At 52.4% G+C, this 13,305-nt stretch overlaps 1 protein-coding gene across 1 annotated transcript in view; it reads left to right on the top strand.

The window, feature by feature from the left end:
• Window positions 1-6,013: 6,013 nt before the first annotated feature.
• Window positions 6,014-13,305, top strand: part of bud23 (BUD23 rRNA methyltransferase and ribosome maturation factor) — a 30,033-nt gene continuing 22,741 nt past the window's right edge. Inside the window, exons 1-3 of the mRNA XM_067989387.1 lie at window positions 6,014-6,069; window positions 8,175-8,270; window positions 9,418-9,500. Coding sequence (XP_067845488.1) covers window positions 8,182-8,270; window positions 9,418-9,500 — 172 coding nt within the window. The 5' untranslated portion in view covers window positions 6,014-6,069; window positions 8,175-8,181. The remainder of the gene's footprint in view (window positions 6,070-8,174; window positions 8,271-9,417; window positions 9,501-13,305) is intronic.

The raw sequence follows: 13,305 nt of genomic DNA, 5'->3' as shown, positions 1-13,305 counted from the left end.
TGTCAGTGCGAGGGGTTCGCTCCCCCTCCCCCCAATACCGTCAGTGCGAGGGGTTCGCTCTCCTCCCCCCCAATACCGTCAGTGTGAGGGGTTCGCTCTCCTCCCCCAATACCGTCAGTGTGAGGGGTTCGCTCGCCCCCCAATACCGTCAGTGCGAGGGGTTCGCTCTCCCCCCCCCCCCCCCCCCCCAATACTGTCAGTGTGAGGGGTTCGCTCTCCTCCCCCCAATACCGTCAGTGCGAGGGGTTCGCTCTCCTCCCCCCAATACCGTCAGTGCGAGGGGTTCGCTCTCCTCCCCCAATACCGTCAGTGCGAGGGGTTCGCTCTCCTCCCCCCAATACCGTCAGTGTGAGGGGTTCGCTCTCCCCCCAACACAGTCAGTGTGAGGGGTTTGCTCCCCTCCCCCCAATACCGTCAGTGCGAGGGGTTCGCTCGCCCCCCAATACCGTCAGTGCGAGGGGTTCGCTCTCCCTCCCCCCAATACCGTCAGTGCGAGGGGTTCGCTCTCCTCCCCCAATACCGTCAGTGCGAGGGGTTCGCTCTCCTCCCCCCAATACCGTCAGTGCGAGGGGTTCGCTCTCCTCCCCCAATACCGTCAGTGCGAGGGGTTCGCTCTCCTCCCCCCAATACCGTCAGTGCGAGGGGTTCGCTCTCCTCCCCCCAATACCGTCAGTGCGAGGGGTTCGCTCTCCTCCCCCCAATACCGTCAGTGCGAGGGGTTCGCTCTCCTCCCCCCAATACCGTCAGTGCGAGGGGTTCGCTCTCCTCCCCCCAATACCGTCAGTGCGAGGGGTTCGCTCTCCTCCCCCAATACCGTCAGTGCGAGGGGTTCGCTCTCCTCCCCCCAATACCGTCAGTGCGAGGGGTTCGCTCTCCTCCCCCCAATACCGTCAGTGCGAGGGGTTCGCTCTCCTCCCCCCAATACCGTCAGTGCGAGGGGTTCGCTCTCCTCCCCCCAATACCGTCAGTGCGAGGGGTTCGCTCTCCTCCCCCAATACCGTCAGTGCGAGGGGTTCGCTCTCCTCCCCCAATACCGTCAGTGCGAGGGGTTCGCTCTCCTCCCCCCAATACCGTCAGTGCGAGGGGTTCGCTCTCCTCCCCCCAATACCGTCAGTGCGAGGGGTTCGCTCTCCTCCCCCAATACCGTCAGTGCGAGGGGTTCGCTCTCCTCCCCCCAATACCGTCAGTGCGAGGGGTTCGCTCTCCTCCCCCCAATACCGTCAGTGCGAGGGGTTCGCTCTCCTCCCCCCAATACCGTCAGTGCGAGGGGTTCGCTCTCCTCCCCCCAATACCGTCAGTGCGAGGGGTTCGCTCTCCTCCCCCCAATACCGTCAGTGCGAGGGGTTCGCTCTCCTCCCCCAATACCGTCAGTGCGAGGGGTTCGCTCTCCTCCCCCCAATACCGTCAGTGCGAGGGGTTCGCTCTCCTCCCCCCAATACCGTCAGTGCGAGGGGTTCGCTCTCCTCCCCCCAATACCGTCAGTGCGAGGGGTTCGCTCTCCTCCCCCCAATACCGTCAGTGCGAGGGGTTCGCTCTCCTCCCCCCAATACCGTCAGTGTGAGGGGTTCGCTCTCCTCCCCCCAATACCGTCAGTGCGAGGGGTTCGCTCTCCTCCCCCAATACCGTCAGTGCGAGGGGTTCGCTCTCCTCCCCCCAATACCGTCAGTGTGAGGGGTTCGCTCTCCTCCCCCCAATACCGTCAGTGCGAGGGGTTCGCTCTCCTCCCCCCCAATACCGTCAGTGCGAGGGGTTCGCTCTCCTCCCCCCAATACCGTCAGTGCGAGGGGTTCGCTCTCCTCCCCCAATACCGTCAGTGCGAGGGGTTCGCTCTCCTCCCCCCAATACCGTCAGTGTGAGGGGTTCGCTCTCCCCCAACACAGTCAGTGTGAGGGGTTCGCTCCCCCTCCCCCCAATACCGTCAGTGCGAGGGGTTCGCTCTCCTCCCCCAATACCGTCAGTGCGAGGGGTTCGCTCTCCTCCCCCCAATACCGTCAGTGTGAGGGGTTCGCTCTCCCCCAACACAGTCAGTGTGAGGGGTTCGCTCCCCCTCCCCCCAATACCGTCAGTGCGAGGGGTTCGCTCTCCTCCCCCCAATACCGTCAGTGCGAGGGGTTCGCTCTCCTCCCCCCAATACCGTCAGTGCGAGGGGTTCGCTCTCCTCCCCCCAATACCGTCAGTGCGAGGGGTTCGCTCTCCTCCCCCCAATACCGTCAGTGCGAGGGGTTCGCTCTCCTCCCCCCAATACCGTCAGTGCGAGGGGTTCGCTCTCCTCCCCCCAATACCGTCAGTGTGAGGGGTTCGCTCTCCTCCCCCAATACCGTCAGTGCGAGGGGTTCGCTCTCCTCCCCCAATACCGTCAGTGCGAGGGGTTCGCTCTCCTCCCCCCAATACCGTCAGTGTGAGGGGTTCGCTCTCCTCCCCCCAATACCGTCAGTGCGAGGGGTTCGCTCTCCTCCCCCCCAATACCGTCAGTGCGAGGGGTTCGCTCTCCTCCCCCCAATACCGTCAGTGCGAGGGGTTCGCTCTCCTCCCCCAATACCGTCAGTGCGAGGGGTTCGCTCTCCTCCCCCCAATACCGTCAGTGTGAGGGGTTCGCTCTCCCCCAACACAGTCAGTGTGAGGGGTTCGCTCCCCCTCCCCCCAATACCGTCAGTGCGAGGGGGTTCGCTCTCCTCCCCCAATACCGTCAGTGCGAGGGGTTCGCTCTCCTCCCCCCAATACCGTCAGTGTGAGGGGTTCGCTCTCCCCCAACACAGTCAGTGTGAGGGGTTCGCTCCCCCTCCCCCCAATACCGTCAGTGCGAGGGGTTCGCTCTCCTCCCCCCAATACCGTCAGTGCGAGGGGTTCGCTCTCCTCCCCCAATACCGTCAGTGCGAGGGGTTCGCTCTCCTCCCCCCAATACCGTCAGTGCGAGGGGTTCGCTCTCCTCCCCCCAATACCGTCAGTGCGAGGGGTTCGCTCTCCTCCCCCCAATACCGTCAGTGCGAGGGGTTCGCTCTCCTCCCCCAATACCGTCAGTGCGAGGGGTTCGCTCTCCTCCCCCCAATACCGTCAGTGCGAGGGGTTCGCTCTCCTCCCCCCAATACCGTCAGTGCGAGGGGTTCGCTCTCCTCCCCCCAATACCGTCAGTGCGAGGGGTTCGCTCTCCTCCCCCCAATACCGTCAGTGCGAGGGGTTCGCTCTCCCCCCAATACCGTCAGTGCGAGGGGTTCGCTCTCCTCCCCCCAATACCGTCAGTGCGAGGGGTTCGCTCTCCTCCCCCCAATACCGTCAGTGTGAGGGGTTCGCTCTCCCCCAACACAGTCAGTGTGAGGGGTTCGCTCCCCCTCCCCCCAATACCGTCAGTGCGAGGGGTTCGCTCGCCCCCCAATACCGTCAGTGCGAGGGGTTCGCTCCCCCTCCCCCCAATACCGTCAGTGCGAGGGGTTCGCTCTCCTCCCCCAATACCGTCAGTGCGAGGGGCTCGCTCTCCTCCCCCCAATACCGTCAGTGCGAGGGGTTCGCTCTCCTCCCCCCAATACCGTCAGTGCGAGGGGTTCGCTCTCCTCCCCCAATACCGTCAGTGCGAGGGGTTCGCTCTCCTCCCCCCAATACCGTCAGTGCGAGGGGTTCGCTCTCCTCCCCCCAATACCGTCAGTGTGAGGGGTTCGCTCTCCTCCCCCAATACCGTCAGTGCGAGGGGTTCGCTCTCCTCCCCCCAATACCGTCAGTGCGAGGGGTTCGCTCTCCTCCCCCCAATACCGTCAGTGCGAGGGGTTCGCTCTCCTCCCCCCAATACCGTCAGTGCGAGGGGTTCGCTCTCCTCCCCCCAATACCGTCAGTGCGAGGGGTTCGCTCTCCTCCCCCCAATACCGTCAGTGCGAGGGGTTCGCTCTCCTCCCCCCAATACCGTCAGTGCGAGGGGTTCGCTCTCCTCCCCCCAATACCGTCAGTGTGAGGGGTTCGCTCTCCCCCAACACAGTCAGTGTGAGGGGTTCGCTCCCCCTCCCCCCAATACCGTCAGTGCGAGGGGTTCGCTCCCCCTCCCCCCAATACCGTCAGTGCGAGGGGTTCGCTCTCCTCCCCCCAATACCGTCAGTGCGAGGGGTTCGCTCTCCTCCCCCCAATACCGTCAGTGCGAGGGGTTCGCTCTCCTCCCCCCAATACCGTCAGTGCGAGGGGTTCGCTCTCCTCCCCCCAATACCGTCAGTGCGAGGGGTTCGCTCTCCTCCCCCCAATACCGTCAGTGCGAGGGGTTCGCTCTCCTCCCCCCAATACCGTCAGTGCGAGGGGTTCGCTCTCCTCCCCCCAATACCGTCAGTGCGAGGGGTTCGCTCTCCTCCCCCCAATACCGTCAGTGCGAGGGGTTCGCTCTCCTCCCCCCAATACCGTCAGTGCGAGGGGTTCGCTCTCCTCCCCCCAATACCGTCAGTGCGAGGGGTTCGCTCTCCTCCCCCCAATACCGTCAGTGCGAGGGGTTCGCTCTCCTCCCCCCAATACCGTCAGTGCGAGGGGTTCGCTCTCCTCCCCCCAATACCGTCAGTGCGAGGGGTTCGCTCTCCTCCCCCCAATACCGTCAGTGCGAGGGGTTCGCTCTCCTCCCCCCAATACCGTCAGTGCGAGGGGTTCGCTCTCCTCCCCCCAATACCGTCAGTGCGAGGGGTTCGCTCTCCTCCCCCCAATACCGTCAGTGCGAGGGGTTCGCTCTCCTCCCCCCAATACCGTCAGTGCGAGGGGTTCGCTCTCCTCCCCCAATACCGTCAGTGCGAGGGGTTCGCTCTCCTCCCCCCAATACCGTCAGTGCGAGGGGTTCGCTCTCCTCCCCCCAATACCGTCAGTGCGAGGGGTTCGCTCTCCTCCCCCCAATACCGTCAGTGCGAGGGGTTCGCTCTCCTCCCCCCAATACCGTCAGTGCGAGGGGTTCGCTCTCCTCCCCCAATACCGTCAGTGCGAGGGGTTCGCTCGCCCCCCAATACCGTCAGTGCGAGGGTTTCGCTCTCCTCCCCCCAATACCGTCAGTGCGAGGGGTTCGCTCTCCTCCCCCCCCCGTCACCGTCAGTGCGAGGGGTTCGCTCTCCTCCCCCCCCCGTCACCGTCAGTGCGAGGGGTTCTCTCTCCTCCCCCCCCCGTCACCGTCAGTGCGAGGGGTTCGCTCTCCTCCCCCCCCCGTTACCGTCAGTGCGAGGGGTTCGCTCTCCTCCCCCCCCCCCCGTTACCGTCAGTGCGAGGGGTTCGCTCTCCTCCCCCTCCCGTTACCGTCAGTGCGAGGGGTTCGCTCTCCTCCCCCCCCCCGTTACCGTCAGTGCGAGGGGTTCGCTCTCCTCCCCCCCCCGTTACCGTCAGTGCGAGGGGTTCGCTCTCCTCCCCCCCCCGTTACCGTCAGTGCGAGGGGTTCGCTCTCCTCCCCCCCCCGTTACCGTCAGTGCGAGGGGTTCGCTCTCCTCCCTCCCCCGTTACCGTCAGTGCGAGGGGTTCGCTCTCCCCCCCCCCCCCCCCCGTTACCGTCAGTGCGAGGGCTTCGCTCTCCTCCCCCCCCCCCCCGTTACCGTCAGTGCGAGGGCTTCGCTCTCCTCCCCCCCCCCCCCCCCCCCGTTACCGTCAGTGCGAGGGGTTCGCTCTCCTCCCCCCCCCCCCCCCCCCCCCCGTTACCGTCAGCGTGAGGGGTTCGCTCTCCTCCCCCCCCCCCCCCCCCCCCCCCCCCTCCCTTCCACTCCCCTCCCCATACTGTCAGTGTGAGGGGTTCGCCCTGCTCAATACCAAGGTTATTGCTTGGGCAATGTAATTTGCTGGTCTGAATGAATAACATTGTGTGCAGCATGTACAGTACTGGTGTGGTGATCGTGTACTGCTGTACTTCCTTACTGGGGCCATGTAATATATCTTTTACAGCGACGTTGCGTTCTGCTTTGCAGGCCTGGAGCAGAATGAACACTGTTCTAACGGTGTCGCACAAATGAGCTAATCAAAACCTCAGTTTTTTTTGAGATGGTGTATAATTTACAATGTGGCTTCAACTCTCGGAAGTGCTGAAAAATTATTTCCTTTTCTTCAGTTTTACAGTGAAGATGAAGCAAGGAAATATACCCAGAAGTAAGTATTGCCACCATCTTGGTGTCTGGTGTTTGGTGTTTATGCTCTTTATTGATTCTATTTGGTGAGGTTGTATGTTGACAAACATGGTATTAGGCTGCGATAGTCCCACTTCGCCAGGTCAGGTGCCTTGCTGACCCTCACTGCTGCCGTTGAGTGAAAATGGAGAGCTGCCAGTACTTGCCTGAGTCGGCATCTTCAGGAAGGTGGGGTGGGGGGTAATTACAAAAAGGTGGGGGAGATGCTTCTGGTACTTTGTTTTATGGAACTGAGTAATGTCGTAAAGTTGGACTCCGTGTCATGTAGGATAGGAACAAGAATAGGCCATTCAGCCCCTCGTGCCTGCTCCACCATTTGATAAGATCATGGCTGATCTGTGATCTAACTCCATATAACTGCCTTTGGCCCATATCCCTTAATACCTTTGGTTGCCAAAAAGCTATCTATCTCAGATTTAAATTTAGCAATTGAGCTAGTATCAATTGCCGTTTGCGGAAGAGAGTTCCAAACTTCTACCACCCTTTGTGTGTGTAGAAATGTTTTCTAATCTCACTCCTGAAAGGTCTGGCTCTAATTTTTAGACTGTGCCCCCTACTCCGAGAATACCCAACCAGCGGAAATAGTTTCTCTCTATCCACCCTATCTGTTCCTCTTAATATCTTATAAACTTCGATCAGATCACCCCTTAACCTTCTAAACTCCAGAGAACACAACCCCAATTTGTGTAATCTCTCCTCGTAACTTAACCCTTGAAGTCCGGTTATCATTCTAGTAAACCTACACTGCACTCCCTCCAAGGCCATTATGTCCTTCCGAAGGTGCAGTGCCCAGAACTGCTCACAGTACTCCAGGTGCGGTCTAACCAGGGTTTTGTATAGCTGCAGCATAACTTCTGCCCCCTTGTACTCTAGATATAAAGGCCAGCATTCCATTAGCCTTATTGATTATTTTCTGCACCTATTCATGACACTTCAATGATCTATGTACCTGAACCCCTCAGTCCCTTTGGACATCCACTGTTTTTAACTTTTTACCATTTAGAAAGTACCCTGTTCTATCCTTTTTTGATCCAAAGTGGATGACCTCACATTTGTCTACATTGAATTCCATTTGCCACAGTTTTGCCCATTCACCTAATCTATCAATATCGCTTTGTAATTTTATGTTTTCATCTACACTGCTTACATTGCCACCAATCTTTGTGTCATCGGCAAACTTAGATATGAGACTTTCTATGCCTTCATCTAAGTCGTTAATAAATATTGTGAATAATTGAGGCCCCAAGACATCCCTGCGGGACTCCACTAGTCACATCCTGCCAATGTGAATACTTACCCATTATCCCTACTCTCTGTTGCCTTTCGCTCAGCCAATTTCCTAACCAAGTCCGTACTTTTCCCTCGATTCCATGGGCTTCTAACTTAGCTAACAGTCTCTTTTATGTGGGACCTTATCAAATGCCTTCTGGAAGTCCATATAAATAAAATCCATTGACATTCTCCTGTCCACTCCTTTAGTCACCTCTTCAAAAAATTCAATCAGGTTTATCAGGCACGACCTACCTTTCACAAATCCATGCTGGCTCTCTCTGAGTAATTGAAAATTCTCGAGGTGTTCAGTCACCCTATCTTTAATTATAGACTCCAGCATTTTCCCCACAACAGATGTTAGGCTAACTGGTCTATAATTCCCCAGTTTCCCTCCTTTCTTAAAAAGCGGAGTGACGTGCAACTTTCCAATCTAGAGGGACAGTTCCTGAATCCTGTGTTCAGTAGCCTAGTGGTTTTGTGCCTAGTGACAACCCAGAGTTCACGTTCCACCACGCCATCTGGTAATTTGTGGGTTAGTGCCAGAAAATGACCATGAAAGCTGTCGGATTGTTGTAAAAACCTAACTGGTTCACTAATGTCCATCAGGGAAGGAAACCTGCTACCCCTACCTGGGTTTGGCATACATGTGACTCCAGTCCCATAAATCCCTCAGGACAACTAGCGATGGGCAATAAATGCTCCTATCAGTATCATCCACATTCTAAGAATAAATGAAAAAAATACTGTGTCGTCACTGGTATTACATTATTAAATTGTGGTCTCTTCCCTTCACAGCTCTCGTATGATTGAAATCCAGACGCAGATGTCAGAGAGGGCTGTCGAGCTACTAAATTTACCCGAAGATCAGCCTTGTTTCCTGTTAGACGTTGGGTAGGGTTCTTCTTAAACTGTTAAAATCTCTTGCAGGGAATTTTCATAACAAATTAACATCGAGGTGCAGCTGTGTAGTTCCCCTCGCTCTCTTGTTCCTTCTGCTCCACACACCGTTCTCCAGACTGGACTTGGAATCTGCTCCCAGGCCTCTGCTGGCGTCCTCCTTCACTGGACATTGGGCTTGCAAGAGCAACCCCGTTCAAGTTATTGCTCTGATTATATTTTGCCACTTCTTCGTAATCCGTGAGTCTGCAAGAAGAGGTCTTTTGTACTGGCGGAACCACGTGGAAGATGTATTTAAGAAAACAGCTACAGCGAGTTTTACTTGGAGGGAATTAAAATATTTCCACAGAACTAGATGGTGCAGTGGGTCAAACACTGATCTTTTACCTCTAAGACCTGGGTTTAACTCCGGCCCAAAGTGATGGGGTGAAAGCCCCCTCTGTTGGCTGTAGGGATCCTATATGATAAGTGTTTGAACAGTCCCAATCCAGTTCCTAGTGGGGATGGGATGATGGCACGAAACTGCCACGGCAAGGATCAGCAGCCTCACTTGGAGAGGCCTCAGGAGACTGGTGCAAGGGAACTGGAAGAAGTGGCACAGAGGGGGATGTTCTTGAATGTGGGGCTGAAGCACACTGCTGTGGCAAGGTAGAGGGAGTTTTACCCTGCAACTGGCTGCTCCATACCTGACACACTTGATGCTGACACGGGGTGTCTGAAATGGAAAATGTTCCATTCCACAATACTAACATTCCTCACCTTGCCCACCAAAAAAAGAACGATTCGAATCTTTATCCAGCCCCTTCCGAATTTAAAAAAAAGTGCATCCATTTGTATTTGAAAATCAGCTGTTGAAAACATATAGTTGAATCGATTTTTAGTGTAGTGTTGTAAGCAATGACCATCTTTGTTTTTATATTTTGCCAACATAGTTTTCTTTCCTGAAACATTGACTGAGCTGTGGTACTGAACAACAATTCACACTCACGTCCATCTGTTAGATGCTGAAAATCAGATCAATCGAACTCACCGAGTTACCTGACTGGCACATGACCGATATATCACCATGTCAGGGACGTGTACTGGGGCATGTTATCTCTTGGGGAGGAATGACGTGAATATGTTTCTGTTTGCGTTCCAGGTGTGGCTCAGGGCTCAGTGGGGATTACCTCTCTGAAGAAGGACATCACTGGGTTGGTGTGGATATCAGTGCAGCCATGCTTGGTAGGTGAGAAAACAATATTACACATTTCGTGCTACAAACAGATTTAACAATATGGCTCTGTGCAGCCCACTACTTGGCTCTCCCTATGTCACTCTCCCGTTTTTATATTTGAATTCCGCCGCTGGTCTCTTGTTGGGTGCATTGAGACTAGTTTGCTGGCAGACTGGGAAGATTCCCAGGAAATTATGTCTCTGCTGCTGCTGGAACAAGATGGAAGTAGGGTGATTTTTACTTGGAGTGCCATTGACTGCGGAAGACCTGTGCATTAAGAGTTGACAGCACTCCAGTGATATAAAAGTACCTGCAGTGGAGACTTAGCCCCACATGCCAGCTTTGTGGGACTATAATTGTTTAAACGTACAACTGTTCTAAAAGATATAATTACATAGCATTTTACAGCACAGAAACAGGTCATTCGGCCCAACTGGTCGATGCAGGTGTTTATGCTGCACACAAGCCTTCTCCCACAGGGAGAGGAGGGATCTGGTAGCAATAATAAAAGCTTAAAGGTAAAAGAAACAGGAGATGAGTGTAAAGGTCAGACCAGAGTAAGGAATAAAGATGGCATAAACTTCAAGTAACAAATACAGTTATAAAACAGAAGTATAGAAGGACTATTAAAAATAAAGTAAAAGGAACAACTATTAAAGATTAATATTTTTTTATTCGTTCGTGGGATGTGGGCGCTGCTGGCGAGGCCGGCATTTATTGCCCATCCCTAATTGCCCTTGAGAAGGTGGTGGTGAGCCGCCTTCTTGAACCACTGCAGTCTATGTGGTGAAGGTTCTCCCACAGTGCTGTTAGGAAGGGAGTTCCAGGATTTTGACTCGGCGACGATGAAGGAACGGTGATATATTTCCAAGTTGGATGGTGTGTGACTTGGAGGGGAATGTGCAGGTGGTGTTGTTCCCATGTGCCTGCTGCCCTTGTCCTTCTAGGTGGTAGAGGTTGCGGGCTTGGGAGGTGCTGTCGAAGAAGCCTGGGCGAGTTGCTGCAGTGCATCCTGTGGATGGCACGTACTGCAGCCACAGTGTGGCGATGGTGAAGGAAGTGAATGTTTAGGTTGATGGATGGGGTGCCAATCAAGCGGGCTGCTTTGTCCTGGATGGTGTCGAGCTTCTTGAGTGTTGCTGGAGCTGCACTCATCCAGGCAAGTGGAGAGTATTACATCACACTCCTGACTTGTGCCTTGTAGATGGTGGAAAGGCTTTGGGGAGTCAGGAGGTGAGTCACTCGCTGCAGAATACCCAGCCTCTGACCTGCTCCTGTAGCCACAGTATTTATATGGCTGGTCCAGAATTAAACTGCCAATGCAGCAATGTACATAGCGTAAAAAATAAAACTGGGGAATTGGAGGCAATAATCTGTTGTGAGGAACCTGCTGTAGTAGGAATAACTGAAGCATGGCTACATAAAGAACAGGGCTGGCAACTGAATATTGCAGGCTATAACATAATCAGAAAGGATAGGGAAGGAAGAAGGGAGAGGGGGTGGAGTAACTACTAATTAGAGATGAAATAATAGCAGTAGAAAAAAGGGACATAACTAACAGAAGGATAGAAACAGAATCCATATGGATTGAAATAAAAGATAAGGGACCAATCAGGCTAGTGGGGTATATTACAGACCACCTACTAGTGGAAAGGAGGTGGAGGACGAAATATGTAAGCAAATATGTGAAATCAGTGAAGAACATAGAATAATAATCATGGGAGATTTTAACTATCCCCAAATAAACTGGCAAGAAGAGGTAGGTAAAGGGGTACTGGGAATGGAGTTTTTACAATGTGTGCAGGGTTCCTTTCTTATCCTGTATGTAAAAAGCCCAACAAAAGAGGAAGCACTGCTGGTTCTAGTAATGAAAAATGAACCAAAACAGATCAGAGAAGTAAGTGTAGGGGGGGCATCTAGCGATCACAACATAAAGTTTAAGATAGAGATTGAGAAGGACATAAGTAAGACAAAGACCAAAGTAATACATTGGAAAAAAGCTGATTTTCAGGGGATGAGAATGGAACTAAGGAAAATAAATGGAAAAATTTACTGATAAATAAAAGAAATAGAACAGCAGTGGAATACATTTAAAACGGTGCTCGGTAGAGTCCAGGAGAAATCCCACTAAAAAGCAAGAACAAACTAGCCAGTAATAACACACTATGGATGAATAAAGAAATAAGGGCAAAATTGAAGAAAAAGGCATAAAATAAGTACAGACAACAAAGGAGAGGATGACAAAAGGAAATATGAAAAGGTTATGAAAGAAGTTAAAAATTAACTAGGAAGGCAAAGAGAAACTATGAAATTAAATTATTAAGGAATATAAAAAGAAATAGTAAAGTATTCTACAGACACATAAATAACAAAAGAAAAATCAGGATAGGTACAGGGCACTAAGGGATGCACGAGATAAACTCACAGGTAATGACAACAAGATGGCGGAAATAGTAAATAATTACTTAACTTAAGTATTTACCAGGGAGACTAAAATGGTGGGCATGACATTAGAAGAGGAGATCAAAAAAGATGTAAGGACATTTAAGATAGAAAGGGGGGAGATAATTGCTAAACTAACCAAACTTAGAGTGGATAAAACCCCAGGTCCAGATGGACTGCAATTGCGCATATTAAAAGAAGTTAAGGAATCAATAGCAGAGGCACTACTACGTATATATAAAAGTTCATTAGAAAAGGGAACAGTGCCAGAGGACTGGCGGACAGCTAATGTGATTCCTGTATTTAAAAAGGGAGATCGAACCAGTCCAGGGAACTATATAATTAGCTTAACATCGGTAGTAGGAAAGACGATGGAATTTTTACTCAAAGATGTAATAGAAAAATATCTAGAAACTGGATTTCAAAGGGCAGGTCATGCTTGATCAACCTTATTGAATTCTTTGAAGAAGTAACAGAAAGGGTAGACAAGGGTAGTGTAGTAAATGTAATATATTCAGATTTTCAAAAGGCCTGCGATAAGGTACGGCATATTAGGCTTATGACTAAGGTCAGAGCATGTGGAGTCGGGACAAGTAGCGGAATGGATAGCAAGCTGGCTACAAAACAGAAAACAGAGTAGGGGTTCAAGGTAGTTACTCAGACTGGCTAAAGGTGGCAAGTGGCGTTCCACAAGGATTGGTGCTGGGACCACTGTTCACCATTTACATAAACAATTTGGACTTGGGAATCAACAATTTCAAAATTTGCGGATGACACCAAATTGGAGGGTATAGTTAATACTGAGGAGGACTGCGACAAAATACAGGGAGACATTAATTAACTTGCAGAATGGGCGTGTAATTGGCGCATGCATTTCAATATAGATTAGTGTGAGGTATTACATTTTGGGAGGAAGAATGGGGGGGGGGGGTGGCAGGGTGCCACGTACTGTTTGGATAAGAAGAGTTTAAATGGGGTAGAGGAGCAGAGGGGTCTGGGGGCACAGATACACAAATCACAATGTAGCAACGCAGGTTAATCAGGCCATTTTTTTAAAAAAAGCAAACCAAGCACTGGGGTTCGTTCCTAGAGGGATAGAATTGAAAAGCAGAGAAGTTATGTTAAACTTGTATAGAACCTTGGTTAGAACACACTTGGAGTACTGTGCACAGTTCTGGTCTCCATATTATAAAAAAGATAGAGACACTGGAGAAGGTGCAAACAAGATTTACAAGGAAGATACCAGAACTGAAAGGTTCTACCTATCAGGAAGGATTGAGCAGGCTGGTGCTCTTTTCTCTAGAAAAGAGAAGACTGAGGGGTGACCTGATAGAGGTCATTAAAATTATGAAAGGTTTTGATTGGGTAGAT

The sequence above is a fragment of the Heptranchias perlo genome, chromosome 8 (assembly GCF_035084215.1).
Source record: "Heptranchias perlo isolate sHepPer1 chromosome 8, sHepPer1.hap1, whole genome shotgun sequence".
NCBI classification, from domain to species: Eukaryota; Metazoa; Chordata; class Chondrichthyes; order Hexanchiformes; family Hexanchidae; genus Heptranchias; species Heptranchias perlo.
The sequence above is the reverse complement of the archived record's forward strand: the minus strand, read 5'-3'. Positions and strand labels throughout refer to the sequence as shown.